Genomic DNA, 26778 nt, shown 5'->3' on the forward strand with positions numbered 1-26778 from the left:
CCAGTCTGGGCCCAGCCTCCTCGTCAATGACAGTTGTTGATGAGAGTCTTGCCCTGTCACAGAGCTGCTACCAAGTCACTTGTGGCCCTTGTGCCCATCCTGCACCTGGCCCCAATTTCTTGGCTTTCCCTGCTTCGTTCCTTAGGTTCCTAAGTATGTCGAAGCCCCTCTAGACTTTACCTGTTTAAAGAAACACTCTTTCTCTAATTACCTAGGGTAATGTACCAGAGCCCCGATATCCACTGCCACCTTTGTTAGAAATGCACGGGGACAGAGATGCCAGCAGGTAAAATCCCTTCAGGGCCCAGGTTCTGTGTTTCTCTGCAAGTCTGACTCCTTACCTGTCCCATGCTGGCCCCCACGTGCCCCCTTCCTGGCATCCCTCCACCCCGCGTTCCCTGCACCAGGAGAAGCAGGAGAAGTCTGTGCGCAGAGCGTTAAGACCGATCCAGGGCCTTGGTCTTTCTCTAGGACTCCGTGGTGGATGGGGCGGCATGTGGTCAGCGGCCAGCTCTCCTCTTCTACATCAAGGTCCTGGAGATCGAGAGCAATGTGTACCACATGGCCAGAGCAAGGTTTTCTTTGGGATACTGTGCTAGCCCACCTGGAGGAGGAGCGGGACCTGAAGATCACTGACGTCATCATCGGCTTCCAGGCCTGATGCAGGGGCTACCTGGCCGGGAAGTGAGTCCTGGGACGCCCACCACCAGCTCAGGGCCCCCAGCTGTCCTGTGTGGAGGCACTGAGGAAGCAGGGCCTGGCCGCCCTCACCCAGGCAGGTGTTCCCCAGGGAGGCCCACATGGCTTTCCCGTGCCCCTGCTTCCTGGATTTCTGCCTGAGGTTTAAAGTGAGCAGGTGGGAGGGGTGACTGTGCTCCGATTTTCCCTACAGAAAAACCCCTGCCTCCCACTCTTCCTCCCTGTGTCCCTTCTGTAGATGAGACACCCAGATCTGGCTGTCCCCAGAGGACCCCGAACTCTGGAGAAGAGGCATCTTTGAGTTCCAGCAGTTCCTGTGGGGTCAGAGGCAGACTTGTGCAGGTCAGTGGGCAGGGCAGCTGCCCGTTTGCCCCTTGACTCCTCTGTGTCTGGGCTCTGGGGCTTGTGTCCTGGCCTGAGCCCTGAGCTCTGGGAACAGGGTATCAAATGAACGTTTGCAGGATGTGGGCTGTTGACATTCTCCCACCAAACACAAATACCTGAGTTGCTGGAACAAAGTGCCCACGTCTCCCCTCCTCTCAGCTCCCTTATCTGCAAAACACATCAGATACATAACAGTTGGCTTTAAGAACAAACTATGGTTGGCTATCCTCATGGAATAATCTCCTGTCCCTCCCTCAAAACCCGAGGGGTGGGGACCATAATGGCCCAGGGACATTTCCAGGGGTGAAGCAGCCCTGAGGGAAGGGCAGGCGGGCCTCCATGGGGCATCCAGGTCCATTGCAGTCACTTCTGCTTGAGGCAAACCGAGAAGTTCACCAGCAGTCCAGCTGCAGGACTCTCAGACTATGGGAACTTGACCTGCATTTCTTCATCTGTGAAACGGAGCCTGCACTCCTAGACCTGAGTGAGATTCAACAGGAAAGGCGTGGACGGTGCGATCACAGCGCCTGCCACACGTTCAGCCCCCATCCACAGAGGATCTTTGCTCAGAAACCAAAGGGAGACAGGGCCAGCTCTCCATTGCAGACCTCTCTGAGTCGCCAGGACACTGGTTTTCTGATAAAAGTTCTCCATTTGGAGAGAAAAAAATCTGTTGTCAGGTGGAGATAAGCTGAGATAGAAAAAGGCAGCGTGCTCTCAACCCTTCCCACGAACTTCTGCATCCACCTTATGGCAGTGACCACCAAGGCTGGGCCTCCTCATGTGGACTAAATGCACTAGTTCCGTCTCTGCCAGCAGGGCTAAGTCTAGAGGGATCTGATCAAAAGGGATGGGGGGAAGCGCATGGACAGAGTGTCTGAGGGGTGGCCTTAGGCCCCTCTTCTAGGTACCATGGGAGGAAAACAGGAAACAGTGGACTCTAAGGCGAGGTCACGGAGGGCTTCTCAGAGGAGGTGGTGCCAGATTTGGGCTTTGCAGAAAGCATTTCTCCCAGTTGGATGCAGCAGGTTTCCCTGGCAGAAGAACCTAGAAGTGTGAGTGAATCCTAGAAGCCACCTGGACCTGGCCCTCAGCAGCAGAGTGTGAGCAGTATGCACTGAGCAGCTGGGCTGTTCCAGGACTGTACCTCATGCTGGTGGCACGAAGGTGAACGAGGCAGGCAGGCTGGTGAGTGTGGGGTTGGAGGGGTGAGAAGATGGAATCAGAGGGTGGGGAGTGATTTGCCAAGGGACTCACGGTGTGTTGGTGGCAGGTCTTTGTTCATGGACCTGAGACCGAGTGGACTGTGTCAAGAAGGATGTGGAATGTCAGGACTGGGCTTCTTTCTATAAGGAGGTGGAAATAGTCCCAGGGCGGGGCCTGGTGGGCAGAGTGTTTGTTTGACTTGAACCACTAACAAGTGAGGGTTTTGCTTTCACTTTTGCTTCCCAGAGTATATCTAGGCACAGAGGGTGTGTGTGGTCATTGCAGAGATGCACAGCTGGCGGCTGCATCTGCACAGCTGAGAACGTCTGGATCTTGTTCACACTCAGCCAGAGGAAAACCCCTGGGTAAGCAGAGGGGAGGGACCCTGCCCATCTCCCCATCCTCAGGATGAATGTCTGAGAAACAATGATGTCACTAGTTGACAGAAGATGGAAACTGGAAGCGCAGAGAGGTGAGGTCATGGCCGAGGCAGCAGGTTAAGCAGGGGCAGAGCCTGGATGTGGAGGCAGGTGTGTCTGAGGACTTCCTCCCAGCCGAGGGCCCCTAAACAGAGCAGAGGGAGGGCCACAGCTGCTCAGGTGGGCTCAGCTCAGGGTGTGGACTCCTGAGACATGAGCGGCGACCCCAGAAGGAAGGTGGGTGTTGGGTGTGCTTAGTACTTTGGGAAATTGGAGGAAGCAGAGAGGGTAGAGGAGGACAAGGGAGTCAGCGCCTCCCCTCCTATGGCCTGGCCACCTTAAAGCTGTCCCCAGGGTGCTAGGCTGGGGCTGATGGGGGAAAGGGGATTTTTTTCAGTTACAAGGAATCAAGGTTTGTTGAAAAACCTTGCCTCTGAGAGCCAGGCTCAGTGCCAGGCCCTGGGGGACATTGCGGCCTGGAAATAGACAGGAAACCAAGTGGGGAGTCAAAGGGCGTTGGCTTCCTGTGTTTGCCAGGCCCTCTGCTCAGGATGTGGGTGATGGGAGGTCCTGTGTGGGGAAGGTGGCGCTGCTGGAAGATGTGAGAAGGGCTCACTGCACAAGGTCCACATACATCCCGCTGTTGCAATGTTAAGATAAAAAGCCGAACTCTACACACATCAGTATAACAGGAGGGGCATGAGCTTAGATCTATGTTTTTTACCGGCAGAGACAACCCTAGAAACGTTGGGGAATTAAAACCACATTCCCACCCTGCCCTTGCACCCATGTCCAAAGGCCTGGACTTGGCCTCCTCTCTGCCCACAGCGAGCTGTGTGACTCTGGGCAAGCTACCTTCTGGGGAATTGTTTGTTCTATTCTCTTACTAAGTTTTTTAAAGCTGATTTCCATTTTCTCTGTGGGTGCAGATGTTTTTTCTGACCTGGTTTATGGGATCCTTGGCAATTTTAATTTCCAAGAGTTCAGTAGGTCAGAATTTCCATTATATCTTGTGGAATGTGTGTATTTAGAAAGGTTTTCTCAAATCAATGTTATTTTTAATGCTTCCTTCAGTCCCTTCAGTTTCTTCTCTCTGGTGCACATTGGATCCATTTGAAAGATTGATTGATTAGGATCTTTAGTTTCTTCTCCATTCTCTTCCTCTTTCTCCCCTTCTCCCCTCCCTCCCTTTCTAATTTTAACAGGGGGAACTGGGGTTGTGCTGTGTCACCGAGAGGCTGCTTGTTTCATGTCCCCATAAGGGGTCCCACCCCTCATATTTTGGCCAGGCTGCGCCCAGGAGGGAGGAGGGTGTCCAGAGGCCCTGGACAGGAGGAGCAGCAGAGAAGAGACAGGGCCCCTGATGATGCGGGAGGGTTCTCAGACCTGGAGAAACTGAGCAAAAAGGGACCATGACCAGGAAAGTGCGGCCTTCAAGAGGAGCTGGAGAGCAACTGGGGGAAGGTGGCAGAGGGAGGCTTGGAGCTGGGCCGCCAGGGACAAGTACCCCATCAGGCGGTGAGGCCAGTGGGGAAGCACATGTCGTGGGGAGGGGCAGCCTGTGCCAAGTGAGGTGTCAGTCTCGAGCAGCAGGCCCTGTGGATACAGAGAATATGAGGAAGACAGGAGCTGGGGCAGTCGGGAGGGTCCAGGTGCTCAGCCAGGGACTTTCTTAACGCCCCTTTCCTTTCCCAGGGAGGGTGACTGCAGGCACAGGAGGGAGATGGTTGGGGAGAATCTGTCTGCCCACAAGGAGGGAAGGGATGCATGACTGGCCATGCAGCTGGGCAGGGACAGGCTTCTCCAGGGTCCTCCCCTCTCCACCAACAGCCTTTCCAGAAAGGGACCAATCAGAGGCTCACAGAGGAGGAAGCCCTGGATAGGAATCCGGCAGAGGAAGCACTATCAGCATCCACACCCATCTGAGGCCCCAGACAAGGGTCAGGACCAGGCCAAGAATGGGAGGGAAGGATGGAAGGATGAGGTCGAGGGTTCAGATGCATTTACAAAGTTTTGGCATCACCCAGGATCCAGCCCTTTCTGCCCAAGCCCTCCTCTTCTCTCTGCCTTGGCTCTTGGTCCTCGTGTTTCATGATGTCATTTGGCTGCCCTGGCTCCTGGGTCATGCAGCTTCCAGGCAGAGAGGGTGGCGCAGGACCAGCCAGCTCTCTTCTCCCACCTGCTTCAAGGTAGACCTGCCTGTGTGAATTCTCTCCCATGCACATAAACAGTGCCTCCAGCCTCCACCATCAGGCACACTCCCTAGTGAACAAGTTACTCTTCCTGACGGACAACCCCAGGCATCACAGAGAGAAGGTGATAGAAAGATTCTAGGATGGGAGCTCAGGTGAGGGGATTTGGGGGAGGCTGTAAGGAAATGGGGGCTTCCCTGATAGATCAGTTGGTAAAGAATCTGCCTGCAATGCAGGAGACCCCAGTTTGATTCCCGGGTTGGAAAGATTCCCTGGAGAAGGGAAAGGCTACCCACTGCAGTACTCTGGCCTAGAGAATGCCATGGACTCTATAGTCCGTGGGGTTGCAAAGAGTTGAACATGACTGAGAGACTTTCTCTCACTCACTAAGGAAATGGGTCCACTCTAGCTTAGGTGACACAGAAAATGAGGGGCACTTCTATCAATGGGAGTCTTGGTAACTCATCTATGGAGAGGGGAGACCAGAGTGAGCATAAAGGTGTGACTGGTAAAGAAGGAGCAGTCATACTTTTCATCCAAGGGAGGGGGTGTGGTGTTGATGGGACGCAGTGATGGGTGTTTGCTGTCTCCTTTGCGCCTGCTCTCAGGGTGACCCTGTGTGAGGCTGGAGTTCTGTGAGAGCCTTTACATCCAACGGGAGAAGAGCATCACCCTATTGTGATACCAGGCCAGCCTTGGGATGTCAGGGGTATTCTTTCCTTCTCAGTCCTTTATAATGGTCACGTAAATAGACAAAAGGGAATATATCCATTGATTTTAAGACTCCTCTTATTATTAAATTCAATAAACAGTGAAATATTTCCCACTACACTTACTCCTCTTTGCAGCATAGCTACCTTTTGTAAGCTTTATGTCTCCCTTCTTAGCCACACTTGATATAAACTCTTCTCATTGAATTGTTATGAACTCATGGCCTTTCTCAGACTCAACTTGGCCCAATGAAACATGATCATAGTATTCACTTTCCATCATCAGCAGCATTATTATATGTGAGTTACATTAAAGTTGCTCAGTCGGGTCTGACTCTTTGTGATCCCATGGCCTGTCAGAGGAGCCTGACTCCTCTGTCCATGGAATTCTCTAGACCGGAATACTGGAGTGGGTAGCCATTCCTTCTCCAGGGGATCTTCCCAGGGCTCGAACCCAGGTCTCTCACACTGCAAGCAGATTCTTTACCATCTGAGCCACCAGGGAAGCTCATTTTATGTGGGTGCCCCTTCTAAATGCTGCTCTGAACATTTCCGAGAGAATCTTTGCCTTTGGGGGTGTATAGTTGCCAACCTGTGGATATAGATGCCGACCTGTGGAACGGACCTCCCCTTCAAGGAGTCTCGCTTCCTTTGAGTGGGCAGAAGCCCATGGGTGCACGTGTTTGTGGGCAAGGTGCTGCTAGATGATGGATCTGTTTAAGGCCACAGGGCACTGTGATTGTCCCGGTTCACGTGTATGGTCATCCCTCTTTTCCTGAGAGCTTGGCTTCATCATCACACACATGTCTGCCGCCCTGACAGTTGTCACATCGGGTGTCGGCTTACTTCTTATTGTCTCTCAATCCAATTGCTTCCACCAGTTTATGTGGTGGCGCCAGAAATCAACCCATTCTCATGGGTTACTAACTACTATGAAGTGACTTCTGCTTTTATAAAATTAAAAACATCCAAAATGCTAAATGCATATGTTTAAAACAAATCCGTTTATACAGAGGGTTCTGCACACCGTTCGTAGTAAAAATCACTTTCAGTTGTTTGCTTTTTCTTTAGTTAATTAAGCAATATTCTTAGATAACATCCTTACTTACAGGGTCATTGAGAGAAGTAAAAATAAGTGAATGCTTGAGAAGCACTTAGAATGCTGCCTGGTGCAAAGTGGGAAGTCGTCAACCACAATAGCTAATAAACATTAAGTATCATATTTTTCTTTTCCTAATTTAAAAAGTCTGATACTCTTTACTTACTTCTTACCAGGGAAGATAATGTTTTCAGTTATTCTTATACTTTTTCTTATATCCATCCCTTACTTCTCCTAATATCATTATATCACTAATCTTACATCTTCTCTTAGAAAACTTTGTGGTTATATGCACTTTATTTGTGCCATTGTTTCTTAGGCCCTCAGGTTCAACTGGTGTTTCTTGATTCCCCACTGTGTAAAATGAGACCTTCTCTTTCTCCCTTCAGTGCTTCAGCTCCCAACTTCTAGAAGTGTGATTTAATGTTTATATTGATTGACAGCAAATAAATTAAGTTCTCATATTTAAATGCTTTGCTCTAAAAGTTAAAAGTCAAAGAAGAGAATTTACATTTTTGTGATGTTTTAAATATTTTCTCTTGAGTAACTTGTATTAATACTATGTATTTGCACATACATTTTGGCATAGCTTCAGTTTTTTCTGATGTTTCGAATTGCCTTTGTTTTCACCCCTTGCACTGTCTATCTTCAAATTTCCTCCATTTCTTTGCACAAGTGCCTCATATGATACCGAGTCCCCTGTCCCCACAGACTCTGGACTTTTTACCCCATTCTGAACTGGTTTCTCTCTAGATCTTCCGTGTGCCAAGTGTGATCCTTGGATTCCCTTCTCTCTGGGTTGATGTTCCTGATTCCTGGATCACATTCAGGAATATTTCTTTCTCTTGGTTATCCTTTGCATCATCACACACACACACACACACACACATTTCTTTCCCTTTGCATCTCACTCTCAAGTAACTTGCTAAGGAACGATTGTGAATAGCAGCGTTTCTATTCTCCATTTAGCTCCATTTCTTCTGTCATTTTAAAAGAATTTCTAGAAGCTTTTTTTGACCTTCTTTTCCAATCTTTTTTAGACTTATTTGGTAAACACTTATTAATTTCCAAGATTTTTTTTTGTCTGTTTCAATTTTTCCCACTTCTCAGTGCATCTCATTTTATGAATAAAAATCCTTTCTAATTGACTTAACGACCTGGGTTCAAGTTTTAAAAATTATTTTCTTCCTTCAGAATTGTCCAACCATCTCTTCTGGTGTCATTTCTCATCTGTTAGTCTAAGTCATCTTTTCCACATTGTCATCGTTTCCATGTATCTAATCCTGGATGACCCATTCATATTTAAGAGGGAGTAGAGTTGACTGGTAAACTGCCCGGTAGAGTGCTTGCCTGAGGACCCCTAAATTCCAGAATACAGAAATATTTTTTCTGGAGTCTCTGAATTAAGATATTCCTCCGTCTGGTGTGGAGTTGGGTGAATATGTGATGGGATGCGGGTTGCTGGGACTATCCCCTGCTTTCTCCTTCTGTGTCACTCTCATTTTGCTCTAAGCAAGCATTCCTCTCGCCTGTACACCTTCTCTCCATTTCTTTCCTCCACTCCTCTTTATTCAGCAGTCACTTCTTCATCCACTCAGTCTTCAAACTATTGCTGAAGACTCTGGGCTCCTGTTGCCCACATTCCTGGCTTTATATTAGCAGCAGAGCACTGAGAGGCGAGATATGGGCTCTTGAGCCCAGTAAGTGGGTTGAAACCTAGTCTGTCATGGACAAGATTTCTGACCTTGGGCAAGTCACATAACATCTATGCAAAAAGGAGGGGAGTTGGTGTACATATCTCAAGGGTTACTGGAATGATCCAAATTATATTCAGTGAAGTCTTAGATCAACTATCAGTACAGAACGAAGACCACAAGCACAGAGACGCCTCCTATCAGTAGCCATTATTACAACTGTAAGCATGTTTCCTATCATTTCGGTCAGGTCTCAGGAGGAGGAGCTGATAAATGCACTTTTGTCTTCTTACAATACTGCTGAATGTAATCAACATTTGCTTTCTTCCATCATCTACCAAGACAATGTAATCCCAAACAGAATTAAAAAATTGTCTCTCAATAAAGATCTGTTTTGAAGTAGAAACTTCTGAGAATTGGCAAGATTAAAAGAATTGACACCGTCATATATGAATATAACTGTAATCAATTGGTGCAATTTTTTGGCACAACAGAGTGACTCTAGGTATGAAAATATTTAAAATGTTTAGAGCCCTGACCAAATCATTCTACTTCCAGAAACAGCTTAAGGACACAGTCTCAAGTACAGGCAAAGTTTCATACAAGAAGAGTGTTCTTTACACTATTATTTACACAGACAATTAGAAACACCCCAAAGTGCAACAGTCAGGGGAGGACCGCAGAGAGGACTGGGCACCATCCAGGTCCTCAGCTGCCCAGGGCAGGGCTGCAGGGAGGGGGCTTGTGGGAGAAAGGCTTGTGGAGAAGGAAGGAGGATGTGGGCTGTGGGAGCTGCAGCACCAGAAACTTTATCAAGGCAGAGATTCAGGCACAGGGAGCAAGACATCATTTTGGAATAAAAAGAGTCATTTACCAATTAACATATATCCCCAGGTAAGTATGTTTGTATATTGTTGAGAGTACAGCATAGTTATCATTAACCTGCTATTTGAATCAGAAAGACTTGGGTTCAAGTCCAGACTCTGGCACCAGCATGAAGTCTTGGGCTGACCCATGTTTAGGTGAGTTTCAGGAGCCTGCACATCACAGACACTGAATCAATAGTAGTTACTACCAATTAGTGACACAGGTGTCCCGACCTCACATAGTTCCCAGAGTATTCCTTTCTATGCTCCTTTCTATGTGTTCTGTCTCTGGTTTTACTGCTCCTATAACCTCACAGATGGCTGTCTCCTGTCTGATTACCTTCTCCCTGTGCCCCAACAGGAGAGCAGGACTCTGACTCAGCTTGGAAGGAGCTGTAGGAGGTGAGTGACTTTTCTTTACTAACAGCCAGCAGAGCCCAGGGGACAGGGAAACGCAGAGGGTCAAGTCCCTGATGGCATTGGTGGCCGTCCCAGGGGAACCCACCAGAGGCCTCCCCCTCGCTGTTCCCTGCAGCCGCTGGTCACTCGTGATCTAGCCCGTGATCTAGCCCGCAGTCTGTTTTCTCTTCCCCAAGGGTGAAGCCACACCTCCTTCCAGCCTGACTTGGACCGGTGAGCCGAAGGGACATCCCCGAGACCCTGCTGCTGCCATCATGGTCTCGATAGACCTCTTTTACTGCTCAGGTAGTCAGCTGTCTCTTGTCTGGCTGGTTTCCACTTGTGATCCAGAATTGAGGGTGGTGCCTCCAGGCTGAGACAACCCACAAAGGAATCAAAAACCAAGAAGGGGGTGGCTAAGCATTCCGGAGTCCTCCAGAGAGGCCAGGGGAGCCCCCTGTGTTCGAGGTTCTATCCGTACAGCCTCAATCCCAGCCCTCTCCTCAGGGCACCAGAGCACGGTGTCTACTTCCTCCTCCACTGCCATCCAGCAAGGGACTCAGAAGTGAGGCCAAGACAGCCCGCGGTGAGGGGGACAGCTGATAGGGATCCCCAAGGTCAGGCGGGAGAAGGAGGGGAGGTCCCACAACATCCCTGGAGCTTCTCCTGCCCTCTCCCTTGCTCCAAGCCTCCTTGTGCTCCCAGACCCTGGGGTGTCACCACAGAGGCTGTTTCCTTCAGTTCTTGCCCTGCCACCCCCTCCACCTCAGCCACTCCACAAGGGTTAGGGGACCCTGAATTGAACTCAGGTCAGGACTGTGCCACCTCAGTCCTCAGGGAGGGGTGGTCAGAGCTTTAACATATGAACTGGGGCAGAGGGGACACATATGTTCCACCCATAATACCAGGGACCTTTGGTCAGGAAGATGGACCTTAAACCCTTTCAGTTCAGTTCAGTTCAGGCGCTCAGTCGTGTCCAATCTTTGCAACCCATGGACTGTAGCATGTCAGGCCTCACTGTCCATCACCAACTCACAGAGTTTACTCAAACTCATGTCCATCTCATCCTCTGTTTTCCCCTTCTCCTCCCACCTTCAATCTTTCCCACCGTTAGGGTCTTTTCAAATGAGTCAGTACTTCGCATCAGGTAGCCAAAGCATTGGAGTTTCAGCCTCAGCATCAACACTTCCAGTGAATAATCAGGACTGATTTCCTTTAGGATGGACTGGTTGGATCTCCTTGCTGTCCAAGGGACTCTCAAGAGTCTTCTCCGATACTATAGTTCAAAAGCATCAATTCTTTGGTGCTCAGCTTTCTTTATAGTCCAACTCTCACGTCCATATATGACTACTGGAAAACCATGGCTTTGACTAGACAGACCTTTGTTGGCAAAGTAATATCTCAGCTTTTGAATATGCTATCTAGGTTGGTCATAACTTTTTCTTCCAAGGAGCAAGCTACTGAATGCCATTTATATTCCACCACAAATTCTTCTAATTTTATTCTTTTTTTTTTTTCACCTAGAGAGTGAAACTGTTTTTCAAGTTGTTGTTGAACATTCCCCGGTCACAGAAAAGAAACTGACGGTCTTACTCCGAAACTGGAAGATATTTGTGGTTAAGGCCAATATACCCAGGTAACATGCATGGGTTTACCAAGAATGTGACTCAGATCCCTCTGCCCCAGGCTAGGTTCCTCCTGGCAGGGACACCTCCTCCAGGCAGCATCCTGTAGTTGGAGTCAAGGATGTTCCTTCTCAAGATCCCAATAGCAGTGTTTCCTTTATGGCATTTGGTGGCAGTGAATGGCCTCGTGTGGTGAAGAGATGAAACCTGCTACAGGGGCAGGTTATGTGACCTTGGATGTGTGACTGAACTACTCTCTGCCTTAGTTTCTTCATCTGTTCAGTTTTATTGTGCAGACAACTGAGATCATGCATGCAAGGTGCTTTGCATGATGGCTGACCCAGAGTAGGTGCTCAATTAATATTAACTTAAAAAAAAACTTCTTGGGAAGAGATAGGGACCAAAGATCTTTTTCCTAGAGAGGAGGACAAAGCAGGGCTCACTTTTGATCAAGTCGGTAAATCCTTCCAACATCCTTTTGTGTTGCCGGGGATTCTGACTAGAGTCTTCCCCGACTTAGGAACTGTACCAACCCTGCAAGATCCAGCTGGTCCATATGACAGAGAGGCGAGAGAGGAACTGGGTGGAGCTGGTGGGGTCCTGGCTCTAGTCCTGCCCAGCTGTGGGGCTCTGGGCTTATGTCTTGGAGCCCCAGATCTGTGTGTCCAGTGGGAATAGCAATTCTATCTGATAGACTATGGTGATGGCCTCAGATGAACTGCAGGTCAGAGGTGGGGAAGCAAATGCAATCATCTCGTCCAAAGGCCCAGGGAGGCCTAGACCAGGGTGAGACCCAGGGTCAGGGTAGAGCAGAGGGTCCAGATTGGAGGACGAGTAGGCAGGGTTGGGCAACAGGACCAGAACTAGAGTGAGGAGAGTGGGCCCCGAGGACACAGAAGTGAAGGGTCTGTGACCCTAGCAGAGTTTCCGGGAGCGGGAGGGGGGACATTTCTTTCTTCCCTGATGGGATCCCCTCATGTGGGCTAGAGGGCCCTGGGTGATCATGTCCTCCACACCCTGCCTGGGACCTGGGTTCTCTCTCCATCTGGGACCCTCTTCTAGTCCACGTGGAGCGGCCCTGACAGTGGGAAAGCAGTGTGGCTCAGTGAGCCCTCCAGGGTCACAGTGAGTGGCTGCGATTGCATGTCATTTGAGGGATTCTGAGGAGCCTCATGCATCCCCACTGAGGAGGAGAACAGTTCCACCACCAGCTGTGCAAGTGCCGGTCTCTTCAGGACTAACAATTCAGATGCGTGATTCCTCGAGTCTCTCGAGTCTTGGAGAGGGTCTATAAAGGTGCACATGGCCTTGGGGTGCAGGCACGCTTACCAGCTGACATGCAACATCCGAGAGGCCAAGGATGCTGGGTGATGGGTCAGGAGTCAGTGAGGTGAGCTGGAGAGTCCCAGGGAACCAGGGCTCACAGCACATCTCCTGCTTCCCTGTCAGGTGGGGAAGTGGATGGACCCAGTGACTATTCAATGGAAAGATCAAGGGCACAAGCCTTGGAAGAGAGCAGATGCCAGGCAAAATGATCTTTAAGGTGCCTTCTAGCTCTGACTTTTGGTGGGTTTGTTTTTTTTTTTATAAGTATGCAGAGTTAGCCAACCTGCAAAATCTGAGCACACAGTCCCCAGGACTGTCCTTACATTTAACACCAGTAGCACGTTAGGGGGTTCCCATAATCACCATCGGGTTTGAGAATTCCCTAGAAGGATTCTCCGAGCTCACTGAAGATGTCGTCATCCCGGTTATGGTTTATTACGGGAAAGGATGCAGTTTCAGCCACGGGGCAAGTCTAGGCGGGTTCCACACACAAAGCTTCCGTGTCCTCAGGATGCTTTCCAGCCTTGGATTCAGTGTGTGGCAGGACACACAGGGCTCTGTCTGCCAGGGAATCTCACCCACTTAAAAACAAACTATCCTAACTTGTGGTCTCCAGCTCCTCCCGGCAGTCAGACTAATGCCCTGGAGTCCAGCTCCTCCAGAGGTCAGAACTGATACCACGTGACCCAGAGGCCCCATCACGAAAGTCACCTTTTCTGTTTGTCCAGTGGCCAAAGGCCCAAGGAGATGAGGACACTCCTATCAGCCAGAATATTCTAGGGGCTTAGAGACGACTCCCCAGAATCTAGGGCTAGGAGCAGATTGGCTCCTCACTACACACTAAGGTCCACGAGTGAAGGGTTTTCTGCTCCAATAAAACAGAATACAACCTTCCCAGCCTGTTTTTACAGACAAACAAACTGTCTTAATTCCTTGACCTTCATTATTACAGGGAGGAGGCAAATGCAGTATATGAGTATCTGAACAGGCTGAAAACAAACTTGAGTGTAAATGACCCAGACACACTCCAACAAGACCAGCTGGATGGAAAGAGGCTTTTGGAGGAGATTGCTGTGATGAAACAGGACCTGAAGAAAGCCACAGAAAAGATCCATGCTTTTGCAGACAACGTTGACAAGGTACACAAGGACTGCACGATTTCCAATGTGGTGGCCCACTCCACTGGCGCTGTGTCTGGCATCCTGAGCATCGTTGGCCTGGCTCTGGCACCTCTGACAATGGGGGCCACTCTGCCTCTCTTCGCCACTGGGTTAGGGCTGGGCATAGCGGCTACTGTGACCAATGTGTCCACCATTATCGTGGAAAAAGTAAACACGTCGTCAGCAGAAACCAAAACCATTCAACTGCTGTCCAGTCACAGGGAGAGATGGAAGGTAATCGAGGATATACTCAATGAAAGGAAAGTTCATATTAATCTTGCAAAGAAATTATTCATCTATTTCCTAAAAATCATTGGGAATATCGGCCAATTCATCAAGGTGATCAAAGGCAGCCCTGCCTTAACAGCCCAAGTCAAGTTCTTCATAACCAATGGGAAAACCTTCATTCGTGGCAGCTTTCAGGTGCCAAAAACTTTTGGCGGCATGGCTTTTACAATGGCCAAAGGAGCCCGTATCGCTGGCATAGTCATGTCAAGTATTGGCCTTGTGATAGATGTGGGCTTCCTGGTCAAAGAGTCAATACATTTACATGATGGAGCAAAGGCAGAGTCAGCTGAAAAGCTGAGGCAGAAGGCCCAGGAGTTGGAAAGCACACTGGAGTTTGTCACTGAGATCCATGAGAATCTGGCAGGAGGGCTCGATTCCATCAACCCCAGAGGAGTGCAGGACCTGGAACATTTTCTGGGTGTCTCAGAGGCAGCTTGTTAGAGGATTAAAGGAGGGAGACAGCATTGATGGTCCTGGGTATTAGGAATTTGGCATTTCTGGAGCTGAGCACAGCAAGGGAGGGATGGATGCAGGAGGCAGATGAGGGCAAAGTAAGAGCCTGGAGCTAAGACTAAGGGAGAAGGGGGGCTAAAGAGTGAGGGGAGGAGATAAACCACTTATTTTGGACTAAAGAACACACTGGGGGTAGAATAAAGGCAAAGGCAGGTGGAACTAGCTGTGGAAGGCCAGGAATACAAAAGGGTTGAAAATGAGAGAAAGTCAGAGTGAGGAGTGTTGGGATCCAGGAGAAGTAGCCAGGGCTCCTCTATCGCCCTCCTCAGGGTGTGATGTCCCAGCGAGAAGAGTCTTCCCCTGGTAGTGTTCTCTAGCCCTATGACTCCAGCATCAGCTCACCTTTGATTCCAGCAGGTTTTTATTAATTAGGCAGGGACTTCTTTTGTTTGTTTGTTTTTTTCGAAGTGTAGTTGACTTACAGTGTTGTGTGGGTTTCTGCTGTACAGCCAAATGTATTGATTATACATGCGGTTTTGTGTGCTATACAGTAAATCCTTATTGTTCATCTATTTTATGTAGGGTGATGTGTACCTGTTAATCACATATTCCTATTTACCCTTTCTTTCCTTTCCTATTTTGTACCAAAAGTTTGTTTTCTTTGTCTGTGAGTCTGTTTCTGTTTTGTAGATAAGTTCATTTGTGCTCCTTTTTGGATTCAACATATAATTGAGATCATATAATATTTGTCTTGCTCTGACTGATTTAATTCATTTATAATAATCTCTATGTCAATCCAAGCAGCTGAAAACAGCATTATTTTATTCTCTTATGGCTGGGTACTATTCCAGTTATTTCGCATCTTTTTTCTCTGTTGATGGACACTTAGGTTGCTTCCATGCTATTATAAATAGTGCTGCTATGAACATTGGAGTGCGTGTTACTTTTTGAATTAGAGCTTTTGTCGTTTCCAGAAGTGCTGACTCATACGATAACTCTATATTTAGTTTTTTAAGGAAACTCCATGCTTTTCCACGGGCTTCCCAGGTGACTCAGTGGTAAAGAATCCCCCTGCCAATACAGGAGACGTGTGTTCGATTCCTGGGTTGGGAAGATCCCTGGAGAAGGAAATGGCAATCCACTCCAATATTTTTGCCTGGAAATAGTCCATGGAGAAAAGAGTCTGGCAGGCTACAGTCCATAAGGTCAAGAAGAGCCTGACACAACTGACGACTAACACCGGATCTCCTCACCTTGTGTTCTCTAGACTTTATTTCAATAAATAGCACTGATTCACTGAGGCTTCCTTGTGTTGACTGATGGGCTCACCTGGGTCCAGATGCCTGAGGTCCTTCCCCGTGAGCCTGTCTCGCAGAGTCTCAGGGAGCACGTCCTCCATGGCTCCTCCTCCCTGCCCACTGGGCTCCCAGCCAGTCGTTTCCCTCAGACCTTGGAACACCCAGGCCCAATGGGACGCCCGGGGGAGCCCGTGTCGTCTGACTTGGGCTGAGCACGGGGATGCTCCTCCTCCAGCCCCGGGGACCAGGATGGACACGGGGCACCTGAGGGTGACTGAGAGCAGAGGGCTTGTGTGCAGGTGTGAGTTGGGGGTCAGCCGTAAACAGAGGGGCAGGGAGAGACAGCACACGCCTCTCCCAGGCTGCCTTCACGTTTCGCCAGGACTACTGCACGAGCTTCCAGAACAGTCTTCTTATGTCTACCTTGGGGCAGTGCCCCGCCTCACCTGTCTATTCCCCACCGGGGCTAGAATGACTTTAAGAATATTATCTTAGCCCTACCTACTTCACCTCCTCCACGGCTGCCCATGACTCTGAGCACAGATGCTGAAAGCCTCCCTGCAGCCTAGCCTGCTGGAGCCTGTGGTCTCCCAAGGGCAGAGATGGTTGCCAGGCCCACTCCATCACCAGGGGCAGGACTGAGGGCTGTGGAAAGTGGGCAGGAAGGAAGGGAAAGTCCATCCAAGGCCATGTTCTGATCTGGTCACCCATCTGGGATTGCACCTGACTGGATCTTCTGAGGAGCCTTCATGGGATGCCTCATGCTCCTCGTCTCCAGGGAGGAAAGGGGAGCATCTGGGTGTTGCTCTTACCTCCACGGGCCTGCTCCATGGGGCACCAACTCTCTGTGTTTCCATGTGTGGAGCATGTGAGCTCCTAACTGGCTCCCAAACCTGGAGCCCAGGGCAGGAAGCCAGAGACCTGGAACCTGGAAATGATTCCAGGACGTCTCCTAAGTCCATCCCCACGTGCTGCAGAGCCTTCTCCACACTTTTGTCCAAATCTCCCTCAGAAGACTTTCCTCAGTGCCTCTGACTCCCTCTCAGCCTGTGTTTCCCTGAGACTTCAATCGGCCCTTCCATTCCTTCCTGAAGATGTCAGCAGTCATGGCCAGCATCTGTCTGATCCCCGAATCATGAGTTTCATTCCTTCTTTAATTCTTTGTAAGTTCCTGGGGAATTCAAATCCTGCACAGACTTCTCCTGGGCAGGGTTCCAGGCACTGGATACAGAAGCATTCAGTGTCCATCCCCACGTCCCCATGAACCCTTAGAGCTGGACCCCATTCAGCTCAATGTGCAGATGATGCAATTCCACAGTGACCCCTGTGTCAGGTGAGACCCCTGTGGTTCTGAATACAGAAACTGAGTTTGGCTAACTGAGCACAGAAGAGCGTGCACTGGAGGGATGCAGGCCAGGTCAGAGGATGGAAAGAAGCCCCCAAACTTGCACAATTCAGAAAGGACAGAAAGTAGGACAGGTCCCCCTGCAGGAGCTCACATTCTATCCCCAGAGGCCCCTTCCAGCAGGGAGCTTAGGTCCAAGGCCCTGGCATCTCAGTGTCAGGTTCCCAGGAGACAGAGGAGCTTGGGTCTGAGGACTATATTCTTGGACCAATAGGTCAGGCTGAAGGATGGGGAAGATGAATGAGTAATGGGGACCTGAACCCTGGGGGAAAGTCTCAGGTAGAGAGGCTCCAGATTGAGTGCTTCCTGGATGCACATGTGCCCTCTTCCCAGACCAACAGACATGACTCTCCTCACGCTGTTCTGGGTCCAATCACCCCACACACGACAGTAAGTGCACCGCCCACTTCCCCAGCTGGAGACAAACACGAATCCCCTCCACCTGCTGCATCTTGCAGTGATGTCAAGGGTGAAGGGCCCCAGTGCAATGCCAGAGCATCTCCTGGTCCATCGGGCTCCTTTCTCAGTCTTCTGCATGTATATCATATATGTGCAGGCAACAGGGAGGTGCAGTGAAACCCCGACCCCAGGAACATTGCTCTCCTGATACCAGTCTTCACTGGGATCCCACTCCCTGTTCCTCTCTCCTGCGGGAAATTCTCCCCTGTGCAGCGTGGGCTGGGCCATCGCTGTGTCAGCACTGTCACCTGGGTCCTAATCAGGACCTCACTGCACCTCTGAGAGCAGGTGCTTGTCACCCCAATGGAGAGCAGGAGGAAGCAGGGCCCAGGGACCAGGAGAGTGGCTGAGGCCCCTGCCTGGGGAGGGCCATCCTGGGTGGGCCTTCTTGGTGCCTTGAGCCTTCTCCCTGATCCATGTTGAGCTGATTGGTCGGGAGAACGCAGGGTGTTCTGTTCCAGGAGGAAGTGAAGCAAGCATGTGGTGTTTCTGTGACACAGCTCATCCTGGGCCCAGTGCAGAGTACGCACCCCTCTGGGAGCCCAGACCATGCAGCTGTCTGTCCCCACCTGCTGTCCTGTCCCCTGTGGGGAGAGGTGGGCAGCGATGTATGCTGCAAACATGTGCCTGCCACCCAGGGGCTGAGTGCCTCCAGGCAGAGCCTCTGTGGACAATTTCATGTTTCTCTCATGCCTTGGTGCCGGACATCTTTAAGATCCTGCTCCCATCTCTCAAAAATGCCTGGAAGGTCATATTAAGTTGTTCTTTTTCAAAGGGTGCTGTCCTGGACCTCATACCGGTGATGACCGCTGAGTCTGGGCAGAGCCCTCCCTCCAAAGATAGGGACATTGTTTTTGAAAGACAGCAGACGTGTTATGCCCAACCACTCTTTAACCTGATAATTAAAGAAGCTGTATATTTCATTATGAAAACACTACAACTAACGGTTCAGATTCAGAAAATGGGGTAAAACATAGAGAAGTGAAATAGTTCACCCAGTAAGGTTATTGGCCATCTCCCTACAGTGCAGCTATGTTTTTAGAAGCAAACCTCAAAAATCTTGTCGTTTCTTCTGTACATACTTCAGTTCATCCCTATATTTTAAAAAGGTCTTTGCCTGGTAGCCTGACCCTAATGAATCTGCTTGCAATGTGGGAGACCCGAGTTCATATCCCTGGGTCAGGAAGACTTCCTGGAGAAGGGAATGGCAACCCACTCCTGGATTCTTGCCTGGAGAATTTCATGGACAGAGGAATCTTGCGAGCTACAGTCCATGGCTTCACAAAGACTTGAACACAACTGAATGACTGCTGCTGTTGCTGCTGCTAAGTTGCTTCAGTCGTGTCCGACTCTGTGCGACCCCATAGACGGCAGCCTGCCAGGCTCCCCAACCCTGGGATTCTCCAGGCAAGAACACTGGAGTGGGTTGCCATTTCCTTCTCCAATGCATGAAAGTGAAAAGTGAAAGTGAAGTCGCTCAGTCGTGTATGACTCTTCGCCACCCCACGGACTGCAGCCTACCAGGCTCCTCCATCTATGGGGTTTTCCAGGCAAGAGTACGGAGTGGCTAACACTTTGCAAATGTCTAAGTTCGCTCTGACCATATTGTTGGAATTTAGGCTCTTGCAACTTCCTTCCGTTTAAATGACACTGCAGTGAACTTATTTGTGTATGAAGTTTCCCCCTCATCTTTGAGGCTGTTTTTCTGGGGGTGGGCCCTGCAGATGACATTGTTGGGATAAAGGGAATGAGCGCTTAAAGGCTCCCTGTATCTGACCCATCCCCCCACCGCTCCCGGCCCCGGGTGTCCCTGCAGGCTGACTTCACCATCGAGGTGTGGCCAAGGCCACCTATGAGCGCATGTTCACACCACCTGGTGCACAGCCCCCAAGGCTGGATCCCAGGGTGTGGACCTAATTGAACAGGGATGTCCTCAGTCTGTGGAGGTCCTGGTTTAGATGAAAGCTGGTTCTTCTCAGCAAATTGTGTTGCTTGCACAGAGTAGCTAACAATTGGTTACACTTGGACGCTGGGTTACACCCAGTCTGGGCCCAGCCTCTTCATCAATGACAGTTGTTGATGAGAGACTTGCCCTGTCACAGCACTGGTCCCAAGCCACTTGTGGCCCTTGCACGCCATCCTGCACCTGGCCCCCCTGTCTTGGCTTCCCCTGCTTCGCTCCTGAGGTTTCTAAGTATGTTGAAGCCCCTCTAGACTTTATACTACCTGTTTAAAGAAACACTCTTTCTCTCATTACCTAGGGTAATGTACCATAGCCCCGATATCCACTGCCACCTTTGTTAGTAATGCACGGGGCAGAGATGTCAGCAGGTAAATCCCTTCAGGGCCCAGGTTCTGTGTTTCTCTGTAAGTCTGACTCCTTACCTGTCCCGTGCTGGCCCCCACGTGCCCCCTTCCTGGTGTCCCTCCACCGCGCTTTCCCTGCACCAGGAGAAGTCTGTGCGCAGAGCGTTAAGACCGATCCAGGGCCTTGGTCTTTCTCTAGGACTCCGTGGTGGATGGGGTGGCATGTGATCAGCGGCCAGCTCTCCTCTTCTACATCAAGGTCCTGGAGATCGAGAGCAACCTGTACTGCATGGCCAGAGCAAGGTTTTCTTCCAGGCTAGCGTGCTAGCCAACCTGGAGGAGGAGCGGGACCTGAAGATCACCGATGTCATCATTGGCTTCCAGGCCTGATGCAGGGGCTACCTGGCCGGGAAGTGAGTCCTGGGACACCCAGCCCACCCAGCCTGATCCTGGCTTGGAGTCCCTAGCTAGCCTGTGGTGGAGGGCACTTAGGAAGTGGGGCCTGGGCACCCTCATGCTGGCAGTTTTCCCCCGGGGAGGCCCACAAGGCTTTCCCTGCCCCTGAATTTCTGCCTGAGGTTTAAAGTAAGCTGGCGGGAGGGATGACTGTGCTTGGATTTTCCCTCCAGGAAAGCTCCTGCCTCCCACTGTTTCTCCCTGTGTCCCTTCTGTAGGGGTGACACCTAGATCTGGCTGTCCCCAGAGGACCCCGAGCTCTGGGAAAGAGGCATCCTCGAGCTCCAGCAGCTCCTGTGGAGTCAGAGGCAGACTTGTGCAGGTCAGTGGGCAGGGCAGCTGCCCGTTTGCCCCTTGACTCCTCTGTGTCTGGGCTCTGGGGCTTGTGTCCTGGCCTGAGCTCTGAGCACTGGGACAGAATGTCAAATGGATGTTTGCAGGATGTGAGTTGCTGACACTCTCCCACCAAACACAAGTCCCTGAGTTCCTGGAAGAGCACCCCTACCTCTCCCCTCCTCTCAGCTCCCTTACCTGCAAAACACATCAGATACATAACAGTGGCTTTAAAAACAAACTATGGTTGGCTATCCTCATGGAATAATCTCCTGTCACTCCCTCAAAACCTGGGGGGAGGGGACCATAATGGCCCAGGGACATTTCCTGGGGTGAAGCAGCCCTGAGGGAAGGGCAGGCGGGCCTCCATGGTGCATCCAGGTCCACTGCAGCCACTTCTGCTTGAGGCAAACCGAGAAGTTTACCAGCAGTCCAGCTGCAGGGCTCTCAGACTGTGGGAACTTGACCTACATTTCTTCATCTGTGAAACGGAGCCTGCACTCCTAGAGCTGAGTGAGATTCAATAGGAAAGGTGTGGACGGTGCGAGCACAGCACCTGCCACATGCTCTGCCCCCGTCTACAGAGGCTCTTTACTCAGGAACCAAACGGAGACAGGGCCAGCGCTCCATTGCAGACTTCCCTGAGTCGCCAGGACACTGGTTTTCTGATAAAAGTCTTCCATTTGGAGAGAAAAAAAAATCTGTTGTTGGGTGGAGATAAGCCAAGGTAGAAAAGGGCAGCGTGCTCTCAGCCCTTCCCACGAACTTCTGCATCCACCTTATGGCAGTACCACCAAGGCTGGGCCTCCTCATGTGGGTCATTGGGACTAAAGGCACTAGTTCTGTCCCTGCCAGCAGGGCTAAGTCTAGAGGGATCTGATCAAAAGGGATGGGGGGAAGGTCATGGACAGAGTGGCTAAGGGGTGGCCTTAGGCCCCTCTTCTAGGTACCATGGGAGCAGAATAGGAAACTGTGGCCTCTACAGGTGAGGTCACAGAGGCCTTCTCAGAGGAGGTGATGCCCGATTTGGGCTTTGCAGAAAGCATTTCTCCCGGTTGGATGCAGCAGGTGTCCCTGGCAGAAGAACCTAGAAGTGTGAGTGAATCCTAGAAGCCACCTGGATGTGGCGCTCAGCAGCAGAGTGTGACCAGTATGCACTGAGCAGCTGGGCTGTCCCAGGATTGTACCTCATGCTGGTGGCAAGAAGGTGAACGAGGCAGGCAGGCTGGTGAGTGTGGGGTTGGAGGGGTGAGAAGATGGAATCAGAGGGTGGGGAGTGATTTGCCAAGGGACTCATGGTGTGTTGGTGGCAAGTCTTCCTTCATGGAGCCTGAGACTCAGTGGACTGTGTCAAGAAGGACGTGGAATTTCAGGACTGGGCTTCTTTCTCTAAGGAGGTGGAAATAGTCCCAGGGCAGGTCTGGTGGGCAGGGTGTTTGTTTGACTTGAACCACTAACAAGTGAGGGTTTTGCTTTCACTGTTGCTTCCCAGAGTATATCTAGGCACAGAGGGTGTGTGTGGTCATTGCAGAGATGCACAGCTGGCGGCTGCATCTGCACAGCTGAGAACGTCTGGATCTTGTTCACACTCAGCCAGAGGAAAACCCCTGGGTAAGCAGAGGGGAGGGACCCTGCCCATCTCCCCATCCTCAGGATGAATGTCTGAGAAACGATGATGTCACTAGTTGACAGAAGATGGGAACTGGAATCTCAGAGAGGCGAGGTCATGGCCGAGGCAGCAGGTTAAGCAGGGGCAGAGCCTGGATGTGGAGGCAGGTGTGTCTGAGGGCTTCCTCCCAGCCAAGGGCCCCTAAACAGAGCAGAGGGAGGGCCACAGCTGCTCAGGTGGGTTCAGCTCAGGATGTGGACTCCTGAGACATGAGCATCGACCCCAGAAGGAAGGCGGGTGTTGGGTGTGCTTAGTACTTTGGGAAATTGGAGGCAGCAGAGTGGGTGGAGGAGGACAGGGGAGTCAGAGCCTGCGCTTCTATGGCCTGGCCATCTTGAAGCTGTCCCCAGGGTGCTAGGCTGGGGCTGATGGGAGAAAGGGGATTTTTTTCAGTTACAAGGAATCAAGGTTTGTTGAAAAACCCTACCTCTGAAAGCCAAGTTCAGTGCCAGGCCCTGGGGGACACTGCGGCCTGGAGAGGGACAGGACACCAAGCGGGGTGTCGAAGGGCGTTGGCTTCCTGTGTTTGTCAGGCCCTCTGCTCAGGATGTGGGTGATTGGAGGTCCTGTGTGGGGAAGGTGGTGCTGCTGGAAGAAGTGAGAAGGGCTCACTGCACAAAGTCCACATACATCCTGGTGTTGCAATGTTAAAATAAAAAGCCAAACTCTACAGTGTAACAGGAGGGGCATGAGCTTACATCTATGTTTTTTACCGGCAGAGACAACCCTAGAAATGTTGGGGTATTAAAACCACATTCCCACTGACCCTCGTACCCATGTGCAAAGGTGTGGTCTTGGCCTCCTCTCTCCCCACAGAGAACTGTGTGACCCTGGGCAAGCTACCTCCTGTGGAATTGTTTGTTCTATTCTCTTACTAAGTTTTTAAAAGCTGATTTCCACTTTTCCCTGTGGATGCAGATGTTTTTTCTGACCTGGTTTATGGGATCCTTGGCAATTTTTATTTCTAAGAGTCCTGTAGGTCAGAATTTCCATTATAACTTGTGGAATGTGTATATTTAGAAAGGCTTTCTCAAATCAATGTTCTTTTTAATGCTTCCTTCAGCCCCTTCAGTTTTTTCTCTCTGGTGTACGTTGGATCCTTTTGAAAGATTGATTGATTAGGATCTTTAGTTTCTTCTCCATTCTCTTCCTCTCTCTCCCCTTCTCCCCTCTCTATCTTTCTAATTTTAACAGGGGAACTGGGGTTGTGCTGTGTCATCGAGAAGCTGCTTGTTTCATGTCCCCATAAGGGGTCCCACCCCTCATATTTTGAACAGGCTGTGCCCAGGAGGGTGGAGGGTGCCCAGAGGCCCTGGACTGGAGGAGCAGCAGAGACAGGGCCCCTGATGATGCGGGAAGGTTCTCAGACCTGGAGAAACTGAGCACAAAGGGACCACGACCAGGAAAGTGCAGCCTTCAAGAGAAACTGGAGAGCAACTGGGGGAAGGTGGCAGAGGGAGGCTTGGAGCTGGACCTCCAGGGACAAGAACCCCATCACGCGGAGAGGCCAGTGGGGAAGCACATGTCGTGGGGAGGGGCAGCTTGTGCCAAGTGAGGTGCCAGTCTCGTGCAGCAGGCCCTGTGGAGACAGAGAGTGTGAGGAAGACAGGAGCTGGGGCAGTCGGGCGGGTCCGGGTGCTCGGCCAGGGACTTTCTTAACGCCCCTTTCCCTTCCCAGGGAGGGTGACTGCAGGCACAGGAGGGAGATGGTTGGGGAGAATCTGTCTGCCCACGAGGAGGGGAGGGATGCATGACTGGCCATGCAGCTGGGCAGGGCCAGGCTTCTCCAGGGCCCTCCCATCTCCCACCAACAGCCTTCTGAAAGGGACCAATCAGAGGCTAACAGAGGAGGAAGCCCTGGATAGGAATCCAGCATTGGAAGCACTATCAGCATCCACACCCATCTGAGGCCCCACACGAGGGTCAGGAAGAGGCCAAGAATGGGAGGGAAGGACGGAAGGATGAGTCCAGTGTTCAACGCATTTACAATTGTTTGTCATCATCCAGGAGTCAGCCTTTCTGCCTGAGCCTCCTCTTCTTTCTACTTGACTCTGTTCTCATGTTTCATGATTTCAATAGGCTGACCTGGCTCCTGGAGTCCTGCAGCTTTGGGGCAGAAAAGGGGCAGGGAGCCCGCCAGCTCTCCTCTTCCATCTACTTAAAGGAGGGCCTGCTTTTGTGACTTCTCTCCCATCCACATGACGGTGCCTCCAGCCTTCACCACCAGACACACTCCCTAAAAATGAGGTGATGGTTACTCTTCTTGAGGGAGAGCTGTGAACATCGCAGAGGAAGGTGCAGAAAGAAAGATTCTAGGCTTGGAGCTTGGTGAGGGTATTTAGGGGAAGCTCTAAGGAAATGGGGCTGCTCTAGATTGGGAGCTGCAGAGAATGGGAGGCAGCACTACCAACGGGCTCTCAGTACCTCATCTATGGAGAGGGGAGAGCAGAGCGAGGCTGAAGGTGTGATTGGTAAGAAGGAGCAGTCCTGCTTTTCAGCCAGGCGAGGGGGCATGGTGTTGGGGGGCGCAGTGATGGGTGTTTGCTGTCTCCTTCGCTCCTGCTCTCAGGGTGACCCTGTGTGAGGCTGGAGTTCTGTGAGAGCCTTTACATCCAACGGGAGAAGAGCAGTACCCTATTGTGACACCAGGCCAGCCTCTGGATGTCAGGGGTTCTTTCTTTCTCAATCCTTTATAAACATTCATGTAAATAAACAGAAAGGAATATACCTATAGACTTCAAGACTCCTCTTATTATTAAATTCAATTAACAACAAAATATTTCCCATTTCATTTACTCTTCATTGCACCATAGAAACAAAAGAAAGATACCAGCTCAGGTGTGTCCAACTCTTTGCAGCCTCATGGACTATAGCCCTCCCAGCTCCTCTGTCCATGAGATTTCCCAGGCAAGATACTGGAGTGGACAAGCATTTCTTTCTCCAGGGGATCCTCCCTGCCCAGGCATCGATCCCATGTCTCTTTCATCTTGCGTCTCCTGCATAACCACTAGCATTGTTTTTAACCTTTGTCTCTCTCTTTTTGGCCACACTTTTCTAAAGTTCTCTCCTTTGAATATTATTATGAACTCATGGCCTTTCACAGACTCAGCCTGTCTCAATGAAACATTCATAGCAATCATTCTCTTTTATTGTTATTAGTATATGTGGGTGCTCCCTTATGACCACTTCTCTGATCATCTTCAAGAGCATCCTTGTCTTTGCAGGAGCCCAGATGCCAGTCTCTGGAATTCACCTCCCCTGCAAGGGTCTTCCTTCCTTTGAGTGGATGGAAGCCCATGGCTGCACATGTGGGTGGGCAAGATGCTGCCAGACACAGCACAGTTCACTCTCATTATTCTGGTTTAACCCTGTTTTCATGCCTCCTTTTCTAGAGAACTACGTTTCATCAACATGACATGTCTCCTAACTGACAGTTGTCACAGCAGGAGGCACACATTTCTTGTTGGCATTTAATTCAGCTTCTTTCATCATCTTTAAGGTGGTGGCACTAGAAACCACCCCATTCCTGTGGGTTACTGACTGCTATAAAGTGACTTCTGCTGTTTTAGAGTTAAAACAATCCAGTCCTAAAAGTGCATATGGTTAGAACACATCAATTTGTACAGAGCATTCTGCTCATTCCTTGCCAAGGAAAACCTTCTTCTTTAGATAGTTAATCAATGTCTTTAAATGATATTATTACATTGGGAGCTGCAATAGTGTGAGAATGTGTGCCCAGGAGACAGGAACCTGGACTTGGAGTCTGGCTCTAGCACTAGCTGTGTGCTTTGAGTTAATTGCTTCACCTCTCCGAGCTTCAGTTTCCCTTCTTATAGGATCATTGTGAGAACTAAAAGGAAGTGAATTCATACCAAGCAATTGGGAAGGTGCCTGGTGTAAAGTGGAAAGTCATCAACCACAATAGCTAATAAGTGGTAAGTATTGCATTTTGCTTTTTCTTGACTTAAATTTGATAGTATTTATTTACTTCTTAGATGCTTACTCCTTGGAAGGAAAGTTATGACCAACCTAGATAGCATATTCAAAAGCAGAGACATTACTTTGCCAACAAAGCTTCGTCTAGTCAAGGCTATGGTTTTTCCTGTGGTCATGTATGGATGTGAGAGTTGGACTATGAAGAAGGCTGAGTGCCGAAGAATTGATGCTTTTGACTGTGGTGTTGGAGAAGACTCTTGAGAGTCCCTTGGACTGCAAGGAGATCCAACCAGTCCATTCTGAAGGAGATCAGCCCTGGGATTTCTTTGGAAGAAATGATGCTAAAGCTGAAACTCCAGTACTTTGGCCTCCTCATGCGAAGAGTTGACTCATTG

At 50.3% G+C, this 26778-nt stretch overlaps 1 protein-coding gene across 1 annotated transcript; it reads left to right on the plus strand.

The window, feature by feature from the left end:
• Window positions 1–2534: 2534 nt before the first annotated feature.
• On the plus strand, window positions 2535–16077 carry LOC129647105 (apolipoprotein L3-like). Its single transcript, XM_055574278.1, has 5 exons — window positions 2535–2654; window positions 9631–9671; window positions 9866–9974; window positions 11193–11304; window positions 13572–16077. The coding sequence occupies exons 3-5, from the start codon at window positions 9944–9946 to the stop codon at window positions 14506–14508; spliced, it is 1080 nt and encodes a 359-aa protein (XP_055430253.1). The 5' UTR covers window positions 2535–2654; window positions 9631–9671; window positions 9866–9943; the 3' UTR covers window positions 14509–16077.
• Window positions 16078–26778: the final 10701 nt, after the last annotated feature.

The sequence above is a fragment of the Bubalus kerabau genome, chromosome 1, assembly GCF_029407905.1.
Source record: "Bubalus kerabau isolate K-KA32 ecotype Philippines breed swamp buffalo chromosome 1, PCC_UOA_SB_1v2, whole genome shotgun sequence".
NCBI classification, from domain to species: Eukaryota; Metazoa; Chordata; class Mammalia; order Artiodactyla; family Bovidae; genus Bubalus; species Bubalus kerabau.